Source organism: Thermobia domestica, chromosome 13 (genome assembly GCF_964235325.1).
Source record: "Thermobia domestica chromosome 13, izTheDome1.hap1.1, whole genome shotgun sequence".
In the NCBI taxonomy this organism is placed as follows: Eukaryota; Metazoa; Arthropoda; class Insecta; order Zygentoma; family Lepismatidae; genus Thermobia; species Thermobia domestica.
The window spans coordinates 46670873-46698074 of record NC_137466.1 but is presented as its reverse complement, the minus strand read 5'-3'; the positions used below and the strand labels follow the sequence as shown (position 1 = coordinate 46698074).

The following is a 27202-nucleotide window of genomic DNA, read 5'->3' as shown; positions in this document are numbered from 1 at the left end:
CAGCAATGCACTTTTCCATTTTCAATTAATAATAATTTAATATCTGTCACGATATTGACGTGTATTATTATTTTATGTCAATGAGAAATGTGTAAAGAATCATATACTTTTTTACAAAAATATTCCTGACAATTGATTACAGAGAAAAACACGTAATAAAAATGCATAATTAATAATTAATTATGCAGTAATTAATTATCTAATTTTGTATAAAATCACTTTTAATCATACATATAGTCAATGTAATAGTGTTTTCATACAGATAGAACATGAGTAATGCATTAATATTAGTAAATCTCAAAATGGCAAATGTCCCCTTAAGGATTTGTACTTCTGGGTCTTTGCTATAAGAAAGAAATTCAAAAACCTACTCTTTGTACCTTAATAGACAATTAAATCAGTGAGAACACAGTAACTTAGTGGTGGGGTGTTTACCTAGTATGTTTTGCAGAAACTACACTGGAGTATTCTCTTAATCCACAGAGATACGATCACACTTAACTGCCCATTTAATTTTAAAATGAAATTAAGGCAAATGAATGTTGATGATAGAATTGATGGAGTGCAAAGGTGGGAGGAAACGGGAGTACCCCGAGAATACCCACGAATACAATGTCGACTACAAACTGACTTGGCCGCGGATCGAACCAGGAACCCAATACACCAAAGATACGCACTCTACCACTAAGCCACCGTGCCTGCACCCATTTAATTGTCTATTAAGGTATATACGGTAGTTTTCTGAAATTTCTTCTTCTTACAGCAAAGACTCAACAGTACAAATCCATGTGGGTATCCATTTTTACGACGTCATAAAATACATAATTACTTATATCTCGGTTGCTATATTAGATATTGACAAAGAATTTTCATTCTTTTTGTACGCTAGGAATTATCACGCTTGGATTTACCCGAAGAAAACTTCGAGCTGAATTAATCTTTCGATCGGAATTGCCCTGACGAGTGTGAGGTACTCACTTCACCCATTTAAGTACCATCTTATTTAACTTTTATTAAGATCAAAAATTGTTTTATGAAATTTCAAGATCTAATACTCTTTTATTTCACGGTGTCTCTCTAGCTGTAAGACTTACTGGCTGGAAGTTTTGGGTAACTCTATTCTCTTTTCTAATACTCTTTACAAATGTCAAATTATATTTTCCAAAGCTTTTAAAACTTAATCTTTTTAGACCCATGATGTTCTAAAACCCCATGGAAATACCCAGTTACTTTAGGATGAAATTGCTACTGGTGCTTATTCAGATTTCATGACCAGTTTCGGAAATTTTACCACCTAACACCAAAACCCCGTAACTGTGTGGGTCCTCCCTTTATTTGACAATATCTTGATAGCCATTAGTCATATTTTCATTAATTTTCTAAACTGTACTGTCAAGTATGGAAGCCCCACATACCTATGGTGTTCCTATTTATTTCACTATATTTCGGTAACTGTTAAACGTACCGACTTGCGGTTTCGGTAAACACACACCTGTAACGTTCTTTATAAGTTTATTAAAATATATTTTAGAATGTTTAGAAATGGGAGGTCTGTGAATGCCATAGTACCCGAAAGCCCCCATAAGGACGTGTGTGTAGTGTACTGAATTGAAACTACTTTTGAGGTTGTTGTTAGCCCTCAGTAATTACGTTTTCGAAACTGCACAATCTAGTACGCAAACCTCACACTTCTATGGTGTTGTTCTTTATTTTCCCATACCTCGGTATCCATAAGGCTTACCGAGTTGCGGTTTTCTGTACTAAACAGATATCAGTTCTTTACATTTTAGAGACATATATTTCCACATATCTAAAAATGCAGACATTAGGTACCGCATGGTACCTCGAACGCCATTGGGTACCCACGTACTTTTGCATAGTAATACATTTCGAGTTGTTCAGCATCAATAAACACTTTTTTTTAATTAATCGTTTTTCTACCAGAAACCCAAAAGTCCATACCTGACCGACCAGGTTTTGTCCATTTAATTTAAAAAATGTTAAATATTTTAAAATGTAACATTTTAAATATTTTTGGATTTTTGTTTCAGGTATTTCATGCATCAAAACAAAACCAGGATTCTGCATGAAAGACAGCGAAAAGAAGCAGTGTAATTTGTGGCTAAAAGCACGTCCTTTCTGAAGACAGACCCGATTATATTCACATTCTTTTGTACGAATATGTAACCTTAATAAATATACTGCTCCACAAATTATTTCTTTCTTCCATAAATTAGAATAAATGTATGTCTGTTTAAAGAAAATGTTTGTTACGTTAAGTCCTTTCAACTCTTTTTCTCTGTAAATAAGAACATTATACCTTGCAACATTTTTTTTTATCATTGTGCAATTCCGATTGGATAAAGTAAATCTGCACGAAGCACTATTATTTCAGACATACATTAATAACTAATTTATTGTTCTGTGAATAAGGCAATGGTATAGTGAACATGTTTTAACATAAAATCTGTAACTCAGCTTTTCAGTAGTCAACTTTATTGAGAATCCGAAGAAAGAAAGAAAAAATGTTGGACTTAACAACGAATTTCAAAATTAGTTTTGTTCGAGTTCTGGACTAATCCAAATTATCCAGAGAAATCATTTATGTTGCTCTCTACAGATGTATCCTTTATCCAAATTGTATGAAAAGGAGACTTCATACATCGCTATATTTTGTATGAACTATGTTTCGTATTTATTTAATCACTTTGTACCTTTCTCTAGTGTTGACAACGCCGCAAGTGTCAATTGAATAATTTAGTGTTTCACTCATGTAACCTTGTGACTAACGTACGTCCTGTCGGTATATATATGTTACTGGGTTCGATTAGCGACAAACAATTTTTAGCGTTAAACAAATACAAAAATCTACACGCAATGAGATACGATGATCTTTGCCTCATAGATAATACCAAGCAACTAACTTTACTGAGTGTGGTTGAGTTTACTAGTGGTATTATCTGGGTATAATCAGTGTTCCGAGAGCTATACTTCTTTTTGTGCTCTGAATTGCAAACTTTGATATAACCGTTTTAAATTATTGTATATCTATCTATCTATCTATATATCTATCTATATCTATATCATATAAAATTGTAAACTAGAAACTTCCGAGTAGTTCTGAGAATCATCGCTCTTTCTTTAAATAATGTATGAGACTATTACACTGCTCGTTACTTAAAATGTTGAACTAAGAAGGATACATCCAGGAAAGTCCAAACTTGCAGAATGTATAGAGCAGGGAAGGATAAATATGTTTGGTCGATGGCTGCACAGCTTCTCATACCTGTGAACTCCGCCAGCTACAGTTGATGAGCTGTGGCATTGGATCGTAAGACGCATGGCTTACCATACCAGAAGAGAACATCCTCTCGATGTCTCGCTGTGTTACAGTCGTTCTGGTTGTGAATGTTGGGTTAGTTCTGCTCCTTTGTCACCACGTTGTCACACAGCGAATACAGCGATAAGTTTAACCCTTAACGTACCAAACCTAAGTCGTCAAAGTTGTTTACCATGCTGGAGTCTTCTGGAGACCCCAAGTATTATTTTAATTTCTCAACACAGTATTGCAGAGGGTTATTCCAACTATTATTTTTTGGATGTCTAGAAGCATACTTAAGTTAAATGAACATTTGTTGACATCAAATATTATGTATATTTGAGCACTATTCAGTTCTTCATACAATTTTATACTTTTGTGTTCGTAAATCTGAAACACAGGTTTAACAATGGAGTTTTTACACTTTCAAGTGTGTTTTTATTTTTTGTATTTTTTAAAGAAACTAATCGTTGATCTAATCATGTAATTAATATCTCAAAGGGTTGCAGGATACATATAAAAATTGAGAATAAATTGATTCTTATAATTGCGGCAGTATCACTAAATATCACTCTCTGGGGTCCCTAGAGTACCCCGCTTGGTATGTTAAGGGTTAAGCATAGTTGACACTTACTATTAGATATCGGCTTGGGAACTTTGGCGTAGCTACCCTGTCTCCTTGAAGTTTCATTTTTAATGGCGAGTACTGTGTAGGAATCATCTTGTGAGGGAACACGTTTTCAGCTGACACCATGTTTTTAATTATAGCGTCATTTAAAAAATAACTTATCTGTTAATTAAAATGTGCAGAGAAGTTATTTCTGGAAAATCCTATTCACGCCTCTTGTGGTAACAACTTCTGCATTTTGGAAGAGGATATTATTAAGGAAAAGAATGAGGTAAAGTCGTCTTTATACACACACGGAAAAGAAAGTATTTGACAGTTGACAAATTTTCTTTTGCCAATAGCTCGGGAACAAATGAATTAATTTGGATTTTTTTGTTGTTATTCTTGACAACCTGCCAAAGTCGGTACTCTAATAGGTTAATTTATTGTTGAGTTTTTAGGAAAACAAATTTTGTCAACTGAAAAATATTTAATTTCGTGATTGTACAAACAATGGATGATAACGGCTTAATAAATGACTTACGTAAGTCTTGTTTGAGTTTGAACATAGGATTGTACAAGGCTGTGCATTTTGCATTATTATTGAAGTGCTGCAACTAAGTTATTGCAAAAGGTATGATAAATTCTTACAGTAATATTGTCACATATTGATTTACTCTGTATGAAAACTAAAATAGTTTAACATATGGTTAACCTCCTTTGTGCCAATAATTTTAAAATTAACGCTTGTGCCACTTTTCAACCTTGGCTTTGCAGTAGCTTTCCAAAGAATTAGCAGGAAGTCCAAACTTACACCCTGCAGGTAAATACATTTCTCTGGACAGTTTCACTGCTCCAAACTAAGATTGAAAAGTGTAAATTTTTAATCTTATTATTATTGGCACAAAGGAGATCAACCATATTTTAAGCTATTTTTGTTTCCATACAGAGAAAAACAATATGTGACAACATTACAGTAAGAATGTATCATGCATTTCTCACTATGTTGCAGCACTTCAATAATGGTGCACTATACGTACAATCTAGATCCTGAATATGTCCAATCCATATATTACAACAAGGCAATACGTATGCGATACAGGTAAAATCCGCATATTTCATATGGACAATCTATAAGCTACATACATCCAATCCATACATTACATATGGCCAGCCTGTACGCGACATACGTATAATCTATATGCTGCATGCAGACAGTCTGTAAGCTGCATATGTGCACTCTGTATGGTGCATACGGATATTCTGTATGCTGTATCGGGACAAGCTATGTGCGACATAAGGAAAATCTGTATAATACATACGTACAATACGTATACTGTATCTAGTCGTACGTACGGGGCACAAGTAGACAAGTCTACAATATAGATGCTGTCTCGGGGTTAAACGCAAGAAACACACGTACAGAACGTATATTGCATACTTCTTGAAATTATGCTCCGTCCTCATAGTCAGTGTGTGTTGTCATTATTAACCCACATGCTACATACGGTCCTGACGTCACAAAGCTAGATATTACCTCCGTATATACTTGTTGCTGCAGATGACGTCACACGAATGACGTCATTGCACTTATGCGGACAGTTCGTATAATGCATACTTTTTCAGCTATACGTTTGCTGCAGGATGTTATATACGGTTGTACGTTAAGTCCAGAAACTACAGGAATTACGAATGTAACCTACGTTTTTAAGTATGCCACCTACATTTTTTTTTCTCAGTGTATGTTCAATATCGAATATGACGTTGAAAAAATCAATTAAGAAGCTAGAGTTTATTGGAACTGGTTTCCAGGCCGGCATCCAGCCCAAACATTTAGCGGGGGGGGAGGGAGTAGAAGTTAGGGGGCCCCTATCAATCATACTATAGTTCATTACCATATTATAGTTCATTTGCAAGCCTACCGTGAAATTAGAGAGGCCGGTAAAAATTTAGGGGAGGGGGGCTAGTTCCCCTTTGATACGGGCCTGCTGCTATCTATTCGTAAAGATTGATAGCTTAAGATACAAGTGTGGAATAACTGCAATTGCCATGTGACAGTGCCGTGAAAGTATTCTCTTTCAAACAGAAAAAGAACCATCAAAATCGGTGGACCTATGTAGAAGGTGTGAACACAGACACAACATATGTCTATATATAAACGGGTCGAATTACGAACCTCCTAATTTTCTAAGTGGGTTAAAAAATATATATGTAAAATGTGACCGCGTCTTTGTTGATACGGTTGATCTCTTCTAGCGGCGATTTTGGGGTAAAAATTTCCCACTGAAGATGCAGATTACGTTACGGAAGTTTTTGTTCGTTAGATATTTCATTTTTAAATAGTCTCTACAGATAAAACATTAATTACATTCAATTTAAGAAGTTTGATTTTAAATTGTGTATTTACGTGTAATTAATACAAATAGTAGTTTTTAATAAGTTAAATATTCTCTCTTAGAGATTTTCTGTATAGTGAGCTGAAATGTTCATGGAGTTTGCATTTTATAGTTAAATAGTCCCCAGATATTTGATTTAGTTGATCAAAATTGAAGTTTCGGCAAGCTTATTTTACACGTCTTCTATACCCTGTCCATACGTAACTAAAAGAGGGTAAAGACTAGCTTATTCAGGGAAAAGAGAGGAACTGGTAACTGAGCAGTAACAAATTTCGAGATATTCTAGTACAATAACTTCTGATTTAATCATCGAACTACATGATTACAATGGTGAGTTCAGTTTCGATAATATTTTTCCTGCAGTGAAATAATTACGATCATGTCCAAGCAAACAGTTTACAGCTATTTTGGAAACTATGGCCTGCTCATATCACAATCAATCTGTAGTAATTATTCACAAAAATCCACAATGATTAGAAAATTTATAACCTAATTTATTAAAAAAAGAAACAGAAAGATATTGGTAGTTCTAAATTTACAATTTATATGATAAAGAGGAAGTCTACGTTACGATTTAGTTTGAAAGACCTTTCATAGTTTAAATTATATGAAAATCGATATAGCGAAGCAGTTAAGAAACTTCATTACGTATGCAAGTTTTATTGCAAGTCTTTTTTTTTTTTTTAAAGCTAACTTCCCAATCTTGAATTATTGACGTACATCCAAACCATTTCCTTAAGAATTTCCATAGATATCTGCTCTTTTACTTTGCAGGTCTTCTGACCTATTAGGTTATATTTACGTGTAGATTTATTTACTGATGTTATAAAGAATAATTATTTTCTATTTTATGATTAAATGCACTTATTATCAAATGTGATGGCTAAGTAAAATAAATATTGAATGAGAATTAGTTATTTCTCTTAATAAATGATCATAGCATCAACTGAAGTATAGAATATTTAAATTATATAATCAGTTGTCCAGTGCAAAGAATAACGATACGTTTAAATTTTGTGAATTTGTACGCAAAAGCAATTTAAAATGCAGTTAATTATACTGGCTTGATTTCTGATTCATGTCAATAATGTCGAAGTAGAATGCTTTAGCTGTATTACTATACCTATTTTCACTGTGAAATAATTCCAATGTGCGAAAGGAGAATTATAGAAATTAAAAATCTTACTTTTCAACTGATTACAGTGATTACAATAATAATAATAATAATTTGAATTTATGAAGTAAAAAATATTGGCGGCAAATACCATTTACATTACTGTCTTAAACGATTTCCAATTATATCATTATTATTATTTGTGAGTAGTATCAGTGTTACTAGAGTATTTTTATTATTATTTTTAGACATTGTACAGAACTTTCAGATGTTCCTACGACAGTGATGCAAAACAAAAATGGGAATTGTCCGGAAAGATGGTGCCATTTGGTTTTCTCTTTGCGACGTTCTTAGTACCTTCCAACCGCTGTAATGAGTGCCATGGAAATATAGGCGACTTCCAGACGACCTCCAGCTTTACTCAGCAACTCAGAATTTGTGTAACAGTTATCGAGTTATTGCTGTTCGATCCGCCATACTCATGTGCACAAGAAATCTGTTCTCTCATTCATGATATGACGTTTGATAGTTCGTGACGTTGTTTTTATTATTATTATTTCTTTTATCTAGTACGATCTCGTATTATTGCAATATTTTTTCATTACTTTTTATTATTATTTTTGTTCCATTTTGTGGGTTTTCAATTTTCATTTCGTGGTCTTTAACCTATACATTCTTTGCTTCTATTCTAAGCTTTTAATTTGGGAAGCTCTTTAGTGTATGGGAAATTGAATTAATTACATTGAGTTTTATTGTAATAGGATCAAGTAATCATAATACAATATTTATAAATTTCAACAGTTTTCCTTTAATTTTTATTTAACTTATTTTAACTTTGATATATATTTATATTTATTAATATAAAAATAATTATTGTAGGTACTGATGCTATACGGATCAATATTTCTGTGAAATGTTAAAAATACACAATTTTCCCTTATTAAAAAATTAAAAAATAACCAATATGCTTTGCTTCACTTTGTTTTCATGTCGGTAACGAATCTGAATTTTATCATTTCGTGCGAATTTTTCACTGCCTACACTCAGAAACTTTCAGAACATAATTTGCAAAATTTAACACAGTGTTATTAACAAATAACTGAGTTGTGAGTTCGGACAGATTGTATAATAATATTTGAATTCTTCTGATATGATTCGATATTACCTTTATTAAGAAAAACATTTTTTTTGTATCAGTTCTTTTAAAAGCATTGCTACGTTTGTTCCACATATATATATATATATATATATATATATATATATATATATATATATATATATATATATATATATTGTAGAGGATATCAGGCTTAGCGCCTATTTTGAATTCTTCCTGTATGTTGTTATTGTTCTCCAAACAAGAAATTGTAATTATTAAATAATAAAGAAGAGACTTCCCTATGTTGTCACCTCATCCCAATACAAATTCGTGCTTACCATTCTCTTCCTAGTTTCCGTAACTTCATCAAAACAAGTTCAGCCACGGCGTTTCAGCAATTAAACTTCCCTATTAACCAAGATAATTGTGATGAGCTAGTCATCCACGTGCGGAGCACCAGGAAGAAGCGAAAGCTAGGAAATAGAACAAAACCAGGGGACATGGGACCCTCGAGGTGAGAAGTGTAACAGAAGCCGCCAGAAACACACTTTGGACCCCTATTCAGAAGAGTCGTCCTAGCAGCAATTGAGAGACGGTCGGCACGCCTGGGCCCTCACCATCCATTGCATGACAGAGGTGTCATTTCGAAGAGGCCAGGACATCTGGGAGCTGTTGCCCTGAGGTCGAGAGGTTCTTCACTCTGGAACGTGAGGTCCGGGATCGATACCAGACGGAAACACTCAACGGATTGGAGGATAAGGCTTTACCCGATATTTGAAGAGGCTCATCATATCGAAATGGCTGAGGTACAGTAAAACCCTTTCCTTTCCTAACCTTTGCGTCTCTGTGACCTCTTCTATTAGAAAACATGCATTTCATTTCATTCATCCCCAATTAATTACTTCAGCGCTGTACTGCTCAGATCCCCACGTACTTTCTCTCTTGCCATGCGAAGTGCTATCCCCACATTCTTTTAGTAAAAACTGATAACTGAGACAAATAAGCGTGGTTGTAACCCCACAGTACAGTACAGCAAGAATATATATATATATATATATATATATATATATATATATATATATATATATATATATATATATATATATATATATATATATATATTAAGGAAAAGGTTTTACATTCTATTGCTTCATGGACTGATGGCATTTTATAACATGATGTACAAATATGAGTACAGGGAGTAGAAATACAAATCAAGTAAAGAAAATAGGAAACAGGGCTGTGACGTTTTCATCCTCATTTTATTCTACTGTATATCAAACGATAATTGCTTGGTTTAAGCATTACTTACACGCATTAGTAATCGATCAATGGCTGTTCTTGAAGGTAGTCATACCAATAAAACTTAACAATTCTATCGTACAAGCTAATGGGGGAAAAGCTGTTGTGTATTAATTTTTACTTAATGGCCTGATTATGGCCTGTGTGTTATTGGAGACGAATGGTTAATAAAAGGTGATGATTATGAACATAATTGACAATATGAAGAGGAGGAAACAGGAGACCCCCCCCAAAAAAAAGAAAACATTATGTTGACCTCATGGTCTGGAATTGAACCATTAACTACTCGCACTAAAGGCGAACGCTCTACTACGAATCACTGTGCTCCCAGTTTCACCGTTAAAAAAAGGGAGAGTTTATTTTGAGTCATCGAACCAATGCGAGAAAACGAATTAAAGTACTTGTAGAAGTGTAACTAGAAGTCTCTAGCGTTATACTGAAATGTGTTTAAGCAGATGAGTTCGCTACTTGTACTACACAAGAAATTTCTACAGAAAGATACAGAAGGAATATTAATCAACTGAATGTTGATGATGAAAACTTGTGATATATATATATACCCCTACATATTCTAAGATCTGCAAAACGAGGAAACAGCGATCGTAAAAAGATGGTTTTCAAAAAATGCAAAATATGAAGAGATGTTGTCACAGAAGAAGTTGAACAAGTTCCTCGAACTTTTGGAATGTGTTTCCTCTCTCCATAAGGTACGAAGGAGTTCATGCTCCGCTTCACTTTATGAAGTTTTCTATGCAATATCGGAGAAGAGCAGTCCTTTGTGGAAAACTTCTGGAATTTGAAAGTGAATGCATTTCATTTTGTGCTCACGTGTGTTCACTGGGGTAGAATGCAAAAACAGGCTATGTCAAACTTTTCTTAAGAAAAAGATATAAATCAATTAGTTTACTCTCAAAACAACGTATCTGCATTAGGGATGCGCACGAGTCGATTCGAGTCGAGATTTAAGCCTGTCTCGACTCGTCTCGAGAAAATGTCTCGACTCGTGTCTCGACTCGAAAATATGTTGCTGTCTCGACTTGTGTCTCGACTCGACAGTCTCTCTCTCGACTCGACTCGAATTCGAGTCGAGACGTCTCGAAATTCGAGTCGAGACAAAATATACGAGTTAAAATATACACACACATCAGCCAGACCATTATGACTACCTACCTAATTGTAAGTATGTCCACCTTTTGGCACGAATAACAACGGCAACGCGTCTTGGCATGGTCGCAATGTTCCTCGGTGGGTCGCTGGAGAGAGTTGGCACCACATATGACACTCACGTCATCTAATTCCCGTAAATTTCGGGGAGGGAGTGATGCACCCTCACGTCACGTTCAATCACATCCCAGATGTGATAGATTGGGTTCAGATCCGGAGAGTTTGGGGGCCAGTACATCACTTGGAACTCGCTCCTGTGTTCCTCGAACCACTCCATCACACTCCTGGCCTTGTGACATGGTGCATTATCTTGTCGAAAAATGCCACTACCGATGGGAAACATGGCCGTCATGAAGGGGTGTACGTAGTCTGCAAGCAGCGTGCGACGCCTCGGCCGTCAACTCGACGCCTCGGCCAACTATGGATTTGACACTAATATCGGTCATTGTGGATTACTTTTACATGTTTCGGTATCCCTCGGCCCCGCTGATTCCCCGCCCGCATACAATGGTAGCTGAATTTGCAAGTGATCACTAATGAAAGTGTCACCATTGATCTCAGCGACCGCGAAAACTATGGATTTGACACTAATATCGGTCATTTTGGATTACTTATATGTCTCGATATTTCAACTCCCCCCCCCCCGGTGACCCCGGCCCGGTGCAGCATAACATGAATTTGGAAGTTAATGCTATCGGAGCTTCACCATTGATTTCAGCGACCGCGAAAACTATGAATTCAACACTAATATCGGTTATTTTCTACTACTTTTACATGTCCCGGTAAACGACCCCTGAGACTCCCATGGTTCGAATATTGAAAACAACTTTTCGTCTTGATCTGAGGCCTAGGCCAAGGTACCCCTGACTAAAATTTGGTAACTCTCGGTCCACTCGTCTGGTCCCCAGGCCGCACACAGACAGACAACACACAAACTCTTTTTTTTTTATTTATATTAGACAACTGAATATACCCATTCTTCGCATGGGGGCAGTATTTGGAAGACAACGCCTGTTGAAGTATTACCGTTCATTTCTGCGACCGCAAAAACTATGAATCTGACACAAATATCGATCATTTTGGATTACTTTTACATGTCTCGGAATCCAACCAGGGGGTCTCAGGGGGGTCGTTTACAGGGACATGTAAAAGTAGTAGAAAATGGCCGATATTACTGTAGAACTCATAGTTTTCGCGGTCGCTGAAATCAATGGTGAAACTTTGATCGCATTAACTTCCAAATTCACCGTATTTGGGCCAGGGGTCACCGGGGGGCGGATACTGTCCCCCTGAGACCCCACTAACTCCCGGCCCGCAAATAATTGTAGCTAAATTTGCAAGTCCTCGCTAATGAAAGTGTCACTATTGATCTCAGCGACCTCGAAAACTATGGAATTGACACTAATATCGGTCATTTTGGATTTTTTTACATGTCTCAGTATCCCCCTGCTGACTCCCGGCCTACAATCAATTATAGCTGAATTTGCAAATCATCGCAAATGGAAGTGTCACCATTGATCTCAGCGACCGCGAAAACTATGGATTTGACACTAATATCGGTCATTTTGTATTACTTTTACATGTGTCGGTATCCCCATCCCCCGTTGACTCCCGGCCCACATACAATGGTAGCTGAATTCGCAAGTGATCACTAATGAAAGTGTCACCATTCATCTCAGCGACCACGAAAACTATGGATTTGACACTAATATCAGTCATTGTGGATTACTTTTATCTCGATATCTCAACTCCCCCTTCCCGTTGACCCCCGACCCGGTGCCGCATAGCATGAATTTGGAAGTTAATGCGATCGGAGTTTCACCATTGATTTCAGCGACCGCGAAAACTATGAATTCGACAGTAATATCGGCCATTTTCTACCACTTTTACATGTCCCTGTAAGCGCCCCTGAGACCCCCTGTTTCGGATTTAAAAAAAAAAGATTCGTCTTGGTCTGGGGTCTGGGCCAAGGTACCCCTGACCAAAATTTGGTAACTTTCGATCCACTCGTTTGGTCCCCAGGCCGCATACAGACAGACAAACACAAACAAACAAACAATTTATGTTTTTATATTAGACTAGATTCTTGCAAATTATGCCAGATCTTCATATTATCTATCCCACTAATTTTAAAGACCCGCTCCTACTTATCTTTATTATATATATATATATATATATATATATATATATATATATATATATATATATATATATATATACAGAGTATATCTATATTTATATCTATATATATGTATATAACAAACACAGGAATTACCCCCTAAATAACACTCCTGGAGGACCTCTTTCTCAAAAAATTTGCTGGGGAAACACTTGTAGAAACTTGTTTTCGTGCTGGATGATTACCGAGACCTGGTGAACAAAATAATAATAATAATAATAATAATAATAAAAAAAATAAATAAATAAAAAACCTTTTGCGATCGAATTTAAAAAAATAGTTCTCCTCAGGTTAGTATTCACTGAGAATATTTTTATAAGATTTAAATATGATGGGTAAATCAGTGGGCTTTGAATATATCCACATCGTATCCACTGAGTTGCGAAATTGTGTACCTCCAGATATGGGCGGCCAAAGAAAATTTTTAGAGGGGCATCTTCAATGTTTGCTATATTAGTCTGGCATTTAATGTGCGTGGTTTCCTATATTACGTATACATTTTCGTGAGCCAGGGTGGTAAATTCTAATCAAACACGGATATTATGAAGGAGCAGATCTACTGTACAAAATATAATAAAAACATCTCTTTCGGATTTCTATCATCCCGCAGTCCAACCCCGAGACGGAAACATAAGAGATAGGCTTTTTTGTTTTTAAACAAGATAACGTGCCCAGCGAACGCTTTACATTGTGAAGATTATATTAGTGAAAATTAAACGAATATAATTTTACAACTTAATATACATATTACTAAATGTTGAGCTCCCCGTTCCTATGTGGTTAGCGTATGCGCATTTCTCGAACGAGGTTTGATTCATAGTAGGAGCTCGTGTGTTTCAAATCCGACGTTAAACTGTACGCTCACGTCTTGTAAAGCTTTGCTCCTGAAAACGACGCTAAACTATAATCTAATTTAATATTACTAAATATTAAAAAATAATGACTTACCAAGGTGACGTCAATTTGGCAGTCATCAAATCCATTTTATACTTTCACTTAATCCAGTGGATATTAATGTAACAATGACAAGACACACGCGCATATAAATACTCAGAAACAAGCACATATACAAGTACACATACACAAATATGAAAACTTCAAATCTATTTACATGTGGTGGACTGCGCTGCATCAAGCACTGTTATCTTCGTCATCATCTTCTCATGTATCTGCATTATTTGATTCATCCACAGATTTGTTATTTGTACGCAGCATTCATTTTGCATTTTCGGGAGGGTTCAGGGTTCTTTCTTCATTTAAAGAGTCGGTTTTCTGTATTGGAAGAGAATCAGGGGAGGAAGGGGGAATTTATACTTTATGAATGGATAACATTTTTTAAGAAATATATACAAAACATGCCACTTCCGACGCAGCACTGAAGCATTTCTTTTAGCTGTGTATTACTAGTGGTCCCCTTGACGATCATACTCCCTCCCCTCTCAAGTTTTAAAGTGAAAAGGGACAGAAACATCCCCGACACTCAGGGTTCAGTTGACAATAATAAAACTATGGATAAGTAAACATCTTGTTCAGAGTCACGTTTTCTTATTTTTGAACATTTCCGTGAATTCAACAATACAACAGCGGACTAACTGGTTTTATTACTCCAACCATAGCTTCAACTAAGGGATAATTCCCAACGGTCAGTGAACCATCTAAATTTTCGTTCTTTTTCTGTTCTCCAGAGGAAAGAATGAGAGTTTGCCAAGATGCTAAAGTCAAGATGCTAGATGTTAAATCAGAGTGCATTATGCTAGATCTAGCACCAAGATGCTAGATATGGCTTCACTGGTGGGTTTCGATATCTACAGAAATTTCTGCCAAAGCAAAAAAAAAAAAAAACAAAAAAAACAGTAGCACAATAGTTTCGATAACATCTGTGTGATCCTTCGGTAGGCTACACATCCGGAAAGAAGCTCAATCCGAAGAGTAGTTTGGACTGCACCCGTAGCTGGCTAAAAAAAGACTCGTAGCCGGCTTGTATAGATAATTGAATTCAAATTTTCAAGTATCCATTTACTGAATGCCCATATCGTGTATGCATGCATTTGCATGCATTATTTAATAAGTAAATAAAGTACACACACAATTAATTATGTCAGTGATAAACGGTGTTTATTGAAAAAGAAACCTCTCCAAACAATGAAGATTAATCTTAGACTGGTGAAATGGTCATCCTTCGTTTTCATTATCATTTGGCCATGAAACAAACGCCTGACAGACATACAACCCCTATATACAACTATGTGATGTTGGAATATATAACTCGTAGAGTATGATGCTTTACTTTTTCAAAAATTTCAGTACTTCTAGTGAAATGAAATCTTGAATTTTACGTCCCACGGTTATGCCGGTTAGGCTAAAGGAGACAGTGATGATGAGAAATGAATGAAATGGTGGAATGAAGAAAGTGGGAGGAAACGGGAGAACCCCGAGAAAACCCACGAGCATGGTGTTTGTCCACTACAAAGTCTAAACGGCGCGATCTGGGATCGAACCAGGGCCCCAAGCACCGGAGGTGAACGCCCTACCACTGAGCCACCGCGCCCCCACAATACTTCTAGTGTACCCTTATAAATGTAATAAAGAACTAATGGCCACGTCTTTTTTTAAAAATAAAAATATTTAATTAGAACTGCACAATTTACACAAAATTTGGAATCGACAAATGAAAACGACACGTTTCTATCACTTGTGGGTTAGAGATCTCATTGTTGAAAGGATTGGAGACAAACATTAACTTTTCTGTGAGGAGAAACATATACGCGTAAATCTAGTATTTTAATATATAGATAATAATTGGAATAGTTTTATTTTCGAGTGCTATTTTTTAATATTCGCAATATTGAAATTTTTGAACTTACATTTTTCGCGTGTTTGGAAAAAGAGATATCATTACTAGTAAAATTAACCTAATACAAACATATTTATTTTTTTCATTTTTTCCGGAAAATCGAAAAAAACCGTTTTTTTAAAAAACAGGTTCAACATTTCCCGAAATTTGACAACACTACTTCAGACACGCTTGTTCTTTGCCCAGCATTAAACTATGATCTTAGTTCCGACGCAGTTCGCTGCCTGTTCTGTTTTACCAGTCTACCCAGCCTACGACGTTCGAAATCTGTAATGAGTGGGGGGCGCCCAACCCATCGATATTTGGATGTCTTTTCCCCTTGGTTTCGCCACTTGTTGAAGACAATCACCACAGCACTCCTCGAACAGCTGACAAGTCCTGGATTTTGAGAAATTCTCGTGCCGAGTGTTTCTGAGCGAGTACTTTCTTCAAAATAATATTAAAAATTATATAAAAATTTTCGAGACATTCGAGTCGAGTCGAGATTTTTACCAGCTGTCTCGACTCGAAAATTCGAGTCGAGAAATACGCTTGACTCGACTCGTCTCGAATTTTACAAAGTGTGTCTCGACTCGAATCTCGACTCGAATTCGAGACATGTCTCGACTCGTGCGCATCCCTAATCTGCATCACAGGTAGCCATTTTGTAATTGGAGCTGACTCATTATTATCTATCATGCTTGTGCTCATTACCCTGCATCAAATTCAGGTACGTGCTAGTTTGTTCTGGTGCTCATTCTTCTCGCTGGATTTGAGCCCGTTTCTTCACTGAGGCTTGCGCTAGGTCATTTCAAGCGCTCAGTTATCTCATCGGACTTGAGCTCACTAAGTGCTCGCGCACGTTATCCTCACTAAATAACGCCCTAGCTCGTTCTCGTGCTTATTAATCGCATTAGATTCGACCTCACCAAGGGCTCAAGCTCGCTATAGTCAGTGTGATTCAGCTAGCTCGTTCATTCGCTTATTCATTTCTGTAGGCTCAAACTCCCTAACAGCTCTGTCTTGCTATTCTTAGTCACAATCAGATTTCCATTAGCTCGTTCTTTATCTCTTTAATCGCATTAAGCTCGGCCTTGGGTTTGCTATACTCTTTGAGATTCACGCTAGCAGCTCACTAGGTCCAAGCTAACTAAACTCGCGGGCTTGCACCGTAATATCCTCGATGGCACTTTCAGATATTCATAGTCGCATTCACTAATTGTATTGGGCTCGAGCTCGCTCTGTCTCAGGTTTTAACTCGCTAACATTTTATAGGGCTCACGCTAAATTGAGCTTAAGAGCTGGGTTCCCAAGTTCGGTAATCTGCGATAATAAAATGTAAATTGTGCTGAGAACCTGGTTGTTTAGGTCGCATCATACAGAGGATTTGGTATGTTTGAAGAAATTGTTATTATTGTCATTTCTTATAATATTTAGAAAATAAGAATTTCAACGTCATATAGGTGCAGATTAAGAACCTCGTTACCAATGTTTGGGAAATTTACAGATAAAATATATGAATTCACAAAGAAAGAGTAATAGCTCACGAACTTATTTAGAGAGAGGCTGACTGTAACTAAAACAATATGTATAATTCTGAGCGGATACAGAACATTGCTTCCTTAACATTTTTACCCACACCCTCATCCGACGCACATCCTCAGATGATGAAATATGACTCTTATAACAATTATAATTTCAAATATAGTTTCTGACGTAGTAATTGCAAACAGGCATGTTGTTTTGTAAACCCTGATGTAACATCTATCAAATTCTAGTAAATATCTAACACAGTCCCTTTCGATTGTAACTACTATGCTAACTAAAATGCATCAATACAGACACAAATTACGGAAATTAATGAAAAAATATGTTGTTACTTAAGGTTCTCTCAAATACAGATTTTTGACAAAAAGAAAAATGAAATTGATAATAATGTACTTGTCAGATAGTTTTAGTTAAGGTTGCCTTTTTGTATACACTTATCCTTACATTTGAAATATCTTTATTCAGAACGCCAAGGCGAATACATAAACTCATATAAAGAGCAAAATAGGAAACAACTCTAACAAAGATATGAACATACGTTTTTTTTAAAAAAAAAAAAACATTAAAAGCGTTCAAGACCGGAAAATAGTAACGCTAATAATAATAATGGGCTTAAAAGCACGCAATAATTTATTACTACCATCTATAAAAGATGTTGAAGTCGTGCGAAGCCGAACAAACTAATGCCTAATATGAAATTATTCCCACGGTAATTTTATGAGGCGTTAATATGTTAGCGTTGGCGCGACTTCAAATATTTTTATAGATTAATTATTTTGTGTTTCTTTGGCAACAAGGGTTAAGAGACGGATGAACAGGACAAAGCGGGATGCTGAGTCTCCCTGCCCCAAAAGATGCCAGGATGTCTCCCTCTCCAAGAGCAACATGGAAGAGAAATCTCCAGAGAAGCTTGAAGCTCATTCAGCCTCATCCTTTTTAGAGTTAGACAACAAAAATTGTAGTTCAAATAAATCATACTCTGATGCTGTGAAAACAGTAGCAGAAAATCTAGAAAACTCACTTTTACTCAGTAAGGGATCACTTGCTACAACACCTCAAGCACATAGAGATTCAGACAGATCTTTACCTACACCCAAGAAGAAGCGATACCCTCCTATTACCATTAAATCAGCAAAAGAATACTTACACATTAGCAAGACTTACGATGAAATAGAAGTCCACAGTGTCCGGAGAGGAGAGTACAAAATCACATCTGTTAATGAAATCACAAACACCAGTATCTTAATATACCAAGAAAATTGAATTTTATACAAACTTTCTCTTCAGGCCAGTCATGATAATGATTAGAGGGCAACCCCAGGAAGTCGGACACCGAAGGTATTTTAGGCAGGTTATACTGCTGTAGAATACCCAACCCTCTGTGTTTCACAGGTGAGAAAAACAACAAACAAGGAAAGAATCTATGCCCCATTTTATTCACAGTACTAGATGGGGAACGAAGCAGAAACTCATGAAGATCCCTCATATCTTTCACATTAAAGTGAGATTTGAAGTGTGCATTCAAAAGAGTGTAGTCGTACAGTGCCACTGTTGTCAAAGTTTTATTTATGACACCACGAACTGCCGGCAAGCACCACGCTGAATTAAGTGCACAGGGAACCACCTGGCACCTGAGTCCAAGAAAACCATTGAATAAAAACCTAGACATGCTAATTGTTGAGGAGAGTATCCGGCCAATTATAGTAGCCGCACAATTTACAAAAGATTTTAGAATCAAGGCAAAGAGAACGACATCAAAAACTAATGCAGACAACATTATAAAATGCGTACACTTAATGCACAATATAGACAAAAGTGAATGCAAACAATATGATAAGGCCTACGTTGTTACCTCCCTCTACTGCACTACTTCCCACTCCAAACACCGCACTTTTACCTACTCCTAACTCACGTGGCACGCTTCAACAGTTACAACTTATACCGGGACCTCACATATAGCCCCATCTAGAGTTGTACGAGAACCTATCCGTGAACGTACACCAATTTCAATCCAAGGTAACAACAGAAAAATATGCAGACAAAAATTCAACACACACACAAACACACAAACATAGACAATAATTCACCCACTGAAGTCATCACAGACCTTAAGAGGCGGAAGCATTTGGAAATACATCAGAAACTTTAACCACACAAAATATTAGCACATACAGTATGTAGGCTATACATAAAAATTGGTTTGATCTAATCAGAAGAGAAAGCCGAGGCACTACTGACTTCCTGGAGGGATTATTCCAACCCAATCACGAACTGGAAGATCACAGGCACGATGTGATATTCAAACGAACAGTAGGAGACTTTATAAATACAAACTCATTAGACAAAATTAAGGAAACTAACACAGCGGAATTAAATGGGACCCTAAAATTATTTTAGCCACTAAAAACACCAGATCGTGATCAAATACAGAACATAATTTTAGATCCCCTCCCTACCGCCTGTACAGCATATTACAGTGAAATCATTTATAATATAATGAAACTTCGCTATTTCCGAACAGCATCGAAAATAGCCAAAGTTATATGCATTCTATAACCATACAAGCAAGCTAAACATTCCCAGAGCCATAGGCCTATCAGTCTCCTGAATACCATGGCCAAAGTAGCCGAAAATATAGTGTCCAGACAACTCAGAAGCTTTCTCTGTACACGTAATATAATCATCTCTGAACAATTTAGCTTTAGAGCACAATATTCTACGACACACCTACTAGTGCGTGTCATGGAATTTGTTAGAGACACATATAATAAGGGACAAAATACCGGCACGGCCTTTTTGGGTGTGGTACTGGTTTCCGCGAATCCTATATAAAATGATAACATTTCCAACTATCTAATCTACACACCTACTAGTGCGTGTCATGGAATTTGTTACAGACACATATAATAAGGGACAAAATATCACCGGCACGGCCTTTTTGGATGTGGTATTGGTTTCCGGGAATCCTATACAAAATGATAACATTTCCAACTATCTAATCTACTATGTACACTTGTATCTTACAAACCGAAAGATCTTCGTTGAACACGAAGGAAAATCCACTGACGAAAAAGACATAAAAGCAGAGGTCCTTCAGGGATTCATGTTAGGGCCGATCCTTCTTTTAATATATGTCAACGACATACCAAAAAAACTAAAACAAACAAATATCAATGTATGCTATTGATACAAGTATGTATGAGGGAAAGTCGTTTCTCAAATATAGCTCGCAAGTAATTAACTTTATCTATTCATTCTATTAGTTGTTATAATGAGTTAGTTGGTCATCTGGTTTGTGTCCGTATTTCCTGGTGAACTGTATGGTTTCACACTTGTATGCATATGAATCATCATTTATGCCGAATCAGGTCACAAAGTACATACTCAAACCCTGATTCAAATTGTGGAAAATAAGAGTCAATGCTGAAAAGTGTGAAGCCATACAGTTCACCAGGAAATACGGACAGAAACCAGATGACCAACTAACTCATTATAACACACTAATAGAATGCATAGATTAAGTTAAATACTTGCGAGCCATATTTGACAAACGACTTTCCCCTCATGACTGCTGAAAGAAATCAAGTTAGAGCTAGGTTAAGAAACCTGCCCGGACTTTACCGCTCACATGCCCTCAACACGCAGAGTAAAGTAGTATAATGCTAATTAAACCAACAGTTATATGTGATGCGCGGCAATGCGCATTTTCATCACCTTGCTATACGCAGGCATTGGAGAGCCTTCAAAACAATGCAATACGTATGATAACGAACTCTATTACTTGCTGCTGGGAAGCAAACTTTAAGTATATGATGAGTAACTGCGCAATGAATCCTAACCATATGATAAGAATTTGGAAAACGTTGCTATGTAGTTTTAGTCTGTGATGCGATTATGTTATGTTGATGTTTATTAGTTACGTTATTTACAGCTACTCTTGGGTAATATCGGTATAAAGATTTACTAGTATAATAATGGTAGTTCAAGATTATATCTGTCTTTAATTAGAGCTGAGGTTTGATGTGTGAATACTTACCAGTGTGTATACTTTAACACTTGCCAGTTGCGCCTACAACAGTGTCTAGGATTGACTCTGACTGAGGATCATATACATAATTTATTAAGGGACTTATACCAATCCTTGTTAACTCTCTGGGTAAGTACACAATACTAGAGGGCTACTACAAGTACAAACGCCCACTTCATGTACTAAAATAGTGAGTCTATCCATTTAAAAATGTCAAAATGAAGGTACAATTTACTAAAATCAGAAGAAAATATGTAAATAAATAAAGGTATGACGGAGAATGTTAAGCAGAACAAGAACTAACTTATATTATTCAAATATTTATTTACATTAACAAAATATATCTACAAGTCCAAATTGGATGCTGAAATCAAATCAATGCCCTGACTATACTTTACAAGTAGTATAGTACTCTATTTTTTTTAACTTTAGATAAGAACCTTCTTCTAGAATAGCTTCCATTATATTAGTGAAAACCGTATCAAAATCTCACGTAGTGTAAGAAGTTCGGAGCCTTTTGCGCACGAAATGATATCACACAAAGTATACGAGTCGGTGTATGAGTAAATCATGGCTTACTTCATTTAACAGCTGATTTTTGAAGTTAGTACAATGGAAAAAGTACTCCTATAATTCCTATATTTAGATGTAAAGTACTGCACTGTAAACATGATGGAATTTTCCGTAAAATTCTGCTACATTTGCAATTTTATTTCGATAAAAGCAGAAATGGTGCGCAGGTTCGTAAAAGAGATTTTACTGTTTATGGATAAATTACGTTATCAAAAGCAATGCCCAAAACATGACTTATTCGCCTTCATTTTGGATATTTTAATGTTCAAGATGTTCCTTGCAGTGAGCTACCAATCACAGAAAAAGAGATTGATGTTCTGGTAAAATTCTGGCAAGTTTTGCAAGTAGACTGAGAAAACAATGTATGTTGGGTTACATAAAAACATAGGTTACATGTATAACCCCTGTAATTTTTTGGGCTTAACGTACAGCAAACGTATAACTGCAAAAATATATTTTATACGTACTTTGCCTGTCAACAATTTTATAAAGGACCGTATCTCAAAATCTCACTTTTTCAGACATAAAGAAATTTAACTCCACACAGGACGAAAAAAGTTAAATATGCAATAATTGATCATATATTCCACGTAGCTATTATATGGAATAGGTGACGAGTTTTGCATATTCAACTGCCTTCCTGTCTACGTAATTGTTATTTCTTTCTTTATGTCGTAAAATTGTTGTAGTGTTCCGAATGAACATACTTATTGTACGAACGAAAGAACTGTAAGGTGGTCAAGATCTCACATACAAATGTACGTACGTAATATATAGCTAACGTATGTAACATACGTATATGTATGTAATATACGTGTGTTAGATGTCAGACATCCTGCAATAGCATTATGTAAAATCTAATGGCAGTGCGTATGTAGCATACGGATAACGTATCTATCGTACTGATTTCTGTAGTAAACATAAGTATTTTGAATATTACAATCCGCTGTCCGGAGAACGGATTTTTCTCAGTCTAAGAAGTCATGACATCGTCAATCACCTTAACAATTATCACCAGACAGTGGTAAATCATTTGGAAAAAGCCGCATACAAAGATCTTCTCAACCCCTTGAGAGTAAGCAACCCACCTTCTTTGTTGATTATCTAATTGCTGCATATTTTAGGATAAGATATTTTTATCAGGCGTTGCAGGAATTAATTTCTTTTTCTGAAATTAACTAATTATTTATTAAATTTAATCAAGTATTTTGTACGTAAAGCCCTCCTTGGGAATAGCTTATTTGATTAGTGAAAAACCGCATCGCAATATGACTATGGTGCTTGGTTTACTCGCATAAATACCTACAAACATACATTCATAAGGATCAAACTGAGAATTTTTCTCTAAAGTTGCTTAAGACAATGAAAATCCGACGAAGTATAGTTTTGCTCTTGTTCCAAAATGCCTAAACACTTTTAATACAAGAAATGAATAGTAAATAATCACCAAAATTCTTGTCTTTTCACAAGATCCACAATTTTATCTGACATTCGTAAAGAAAGTAGAAGTTTAGCCACAAAAAGCATTATTGATGTAAATCTGTACCTGAACAAACTTCCAATAATTAGGTATTATTAATATGATACATGTAAGCGCTATTCCTAAGTAATCCATCGTAACTGAAGCAATATAAACTTTCGTACGCATTACATATTACTTTCCAAAGTATTTTAAGTCACATTGACTTTAGATATCCATTTTCGTGGTGTTCATGGCTACCTTCCTGGTTTCACGTACTCAGATGCAGCACATCCAAGTGGATTACGAAAGAAAATTCCCCGTACAAACCTTGTAAAAATAAAAAAAAGGCTTCAAAAGGAAACAGTGTCTTATAGCCACTAGGAGTTGATTTTATGCATATGTATAATCATTATTTTCATGTGCTATTATTGTTAGTTTACACGTGGGAGGCACAAACTGATAAAATTCTACAAGCTGTTATAGTACCTTTCTATGAGAGCATTGGGAGAGACTTTTTTTAAACTACTTTTATAATCAATACATGGTAACATCCAGATGCTCAATCTTGTAAACAGATTGACAATATTAATTGTCCACATGGAATATATTCAATATAATATCGAGTGTGTCATTTTTCTCCATTCTCAACTGATCACTTTATCCTTAGTTTACATTTTCCGAGAAACGTTTCAAAAGCATAGTTTGAGGTCATTGGTATTTGAATGTAGATATTTAAATATTCTTGCTAGAGGTACTTACTGCTAAATTCGACTCCCATTTTTCTTCTGAAGTTATTCTTGATAGTATCGTCCTTATTTTCCTCTAAATCGTATGAGGTGTACATCAATTTCTTCTCCTTGAGGGATTCTACTAGAGAAGACATCATCAACCTACACGTATGCGTACCCGACACTTCTTCGTAGTCACTCACATTGTACACCAAGAAAATCTTCTCCCAACTATACCTGCAAATAGAAAACAAAATAAATACTAAACAACTAATAAAAATTAAGTATAATTTCTCTATTTACAGACTATCTTTAGTAATATTGTAGCTTCAATTTATTGTGGTAGTTTAGTATCTACATGTTTTCTTGATGAGTTCTGTTCTATTCTGTGAGTGGTTATATGAAAGTAATTGTCATGACAAAAATATGAGCTGTGATAGTAACTTCTTCTTTAGCCTATAGAAAGAAGCTGTATAAGGGAGAAATAAAAACATAATAGGCCTGTCGATTGTTGAAAAGTGCACACGGTACAGACCCATCTCATATTAACGTCATGTAAATTGTTGAACAGTGAGTAGCTGATAGTCTATTCCACTCTAATTTCCCGTTACGGGAGGAGTAACCATCCTACCTTTATAGACCTATCTTATCACTTATGATTGGTCCACTGACTGCGAGGACTGTCATTAACTGGAACACTTGACTGGCGTCCTTCTCACTTCACAAATATAATTGAGTTAAGACCATCATGCTTGACTATAAATCCTGTAAGAAGTGTAGTGGGTTAAGCCTATCAGAGTCGACGGCCATAATATCCGAATCATCAGACGTTAGGACCTTAGTGTCTGTCACTTATACCTACTGGTTGAGGAAGCGTCCCTAACGTGTAGAAATCTACCAGCATAAACAATGTTGGCTCATAAACTTTATAAGGTAACCTAACCTCCTTCTTGGAGTAGAGGGTCTCCAAGCTACCGAACCACATGGCATGACCATAGCCCGACAGAGACCAACCCAATCCAGAATCTCCAGTGAATATTGATTTCTGGCCTGCCTACCTCTGGTCATTCAAAAGCACCCTGAGGTACTGCGCAAGCTGCCAACCTCCACCTCCCGGATCCTAAGGCACACATCAATCTCTCATCTTGGGTTATTCCGAAAGTTTCCACTCACCTGGTAAGTTTCAGCAGGGTGTTAATGCCTGCGTACATTATTTTACTGCATTACCGAGACTAATGTCTAATGTGACTATCTATTTCATATAGATATTTAAGTTTGGAAGGCAACAATTGCTCTTCCCTGGTAGAGGCCGAAAGAATTGATGAGATACCATGTACACTCTCGGGTCCAATGACCCATATTAATAATCCGTTTTGGAGGCTGGTGACCACGCATACCCTATATCTCCTCTGCCGGTAGGGGTAAACAATTATACAATAGAAACTCACTACGTTTTACTTCAATCATATATTCAAAGCCGAAACACTCCAAAAATCGTTTGTTGTAGGGACCTTATTGTACAGTCTTGCTTATCTAGCAGTTACAGTGTCGGCAATATCGCTTTCCTTTATCCATTTGTAATCCAATCACATAATTAGTAGCATTTAATTTGATGAAATCTCTGTCACATATACATACAAATACACATACTTACTGCATACATATCATGTCCAAACATAATGGACTGAGTAGGGCGACCAAATGAATAAAATATGTTGTTTGTACTTTCGGAAAGAATTTCGGACAGGAATCAGAAAATGTTAGGATTTTTTGTTTGTTTGTTTTCTCACGTCTTCACAGCGAAACAAACTATTTTTGGATGTGGATTCCTTTAGTTTATATCCGCAGAGTTCTAACAACATACCATTCAATGGAGAAGATCGTGCTTTTAGGATTTATAGAAATTATATCGCGTCTCCCCCCTTAGGCCTCATTCCATTTTTTTTTTCATTTAAAAATAAAAATGGAGAATCTTATGAAAACCTTAAGTTTAAAATATGATATGGACACGTTGAATTGTATGTTATTGAGGCAAGTACACATACATCGTGAGAAGGATGACCAAACATCCCATTTTTAAGTTATTCTCTCTCTCATTTTTTAAAAGAAAATTATCCAGTCCCGAGAATAAAGTGGGAGAAAAATGTCCCTTTAAAACAAGAAAAGAAAGATAAAGGGTGCTAATTTTGCCTGAAGTTGCGCAATGCAATTTTTATGTGTTCTTAAAGCCTATAATCGAGTCTTCGTTTGGAATTTTGTTTTGAAAATTTGTAAAATAGATTCATATTTTTCAAACAGATCGCTCTACGGTAAATTTCATATTTCATATTGTATAACCTTCCGTAGGTAGAGAATAATCGAAGGCTAGTTCTTTTCCACTGACGTGAATAACGATAAACAATGATTATATCTTGGTAAATTCTAAGAGGCATACACAATAGGGCATGCCGGAGTTTTAAACCAAGATATTGTTGAAAAATGAACATTTACTATGTCAGGAGAAACAAAAATCAAGTATGCCTTTGAATGATGTGAGATTGACTGTATGAACTCGTTGAAATTCTGCGGACGCAACTGGATTGTAGGATTATTCCTGCTTACTCAGTGTCATTTTTCTTATTTTATAAATCTGAGTATACAACTGATTGTACTACTTTAGTAGATTTGCAAATTGTGTAATATTACTTGTTAGATCTGTAAGTGACTGTAGTTCTTTGAGCATCTGGCAAACCCAAATATGCAAAGGCGTGTATTACACGCCGTGTAATACATAAGCCTGCAACTTATCTGTCAAAGCAATGAAGAATACGTATAGGCCTATACATTTAAAGAATCTATTATGTATTTCCAG

General features: G+C 36.0%; 1 protein-coding gene across 2 annotated transcripts in view; it reads right to left on the bottom strand.

Moving 5' to 3' along the window:
• LOC145668129 (atrial natriuretic peptide receptor 1) overlaps positions 1 to 27202 on the bottom strand; it is a 2711550-nt gene that overhangs the window by 2293423 nt on the left and 390925 nt on the right. Inside the window, exon 3 of one of the 2 annotated variants that reach the window (XM_081735691.1) lies at positions 24383 to 24588. In XM_081735691.1, coding sequence (XP_081591817.1) covers positions 24383 to 24588 — 206 coding nt within the window. Of the gene's footprint in view, positions 1 to 24382; positions 24589 to 27202 lie in introns of those variants that run through there. The other variant, XM_081735693.1, reaches the window with a different exon arrangement.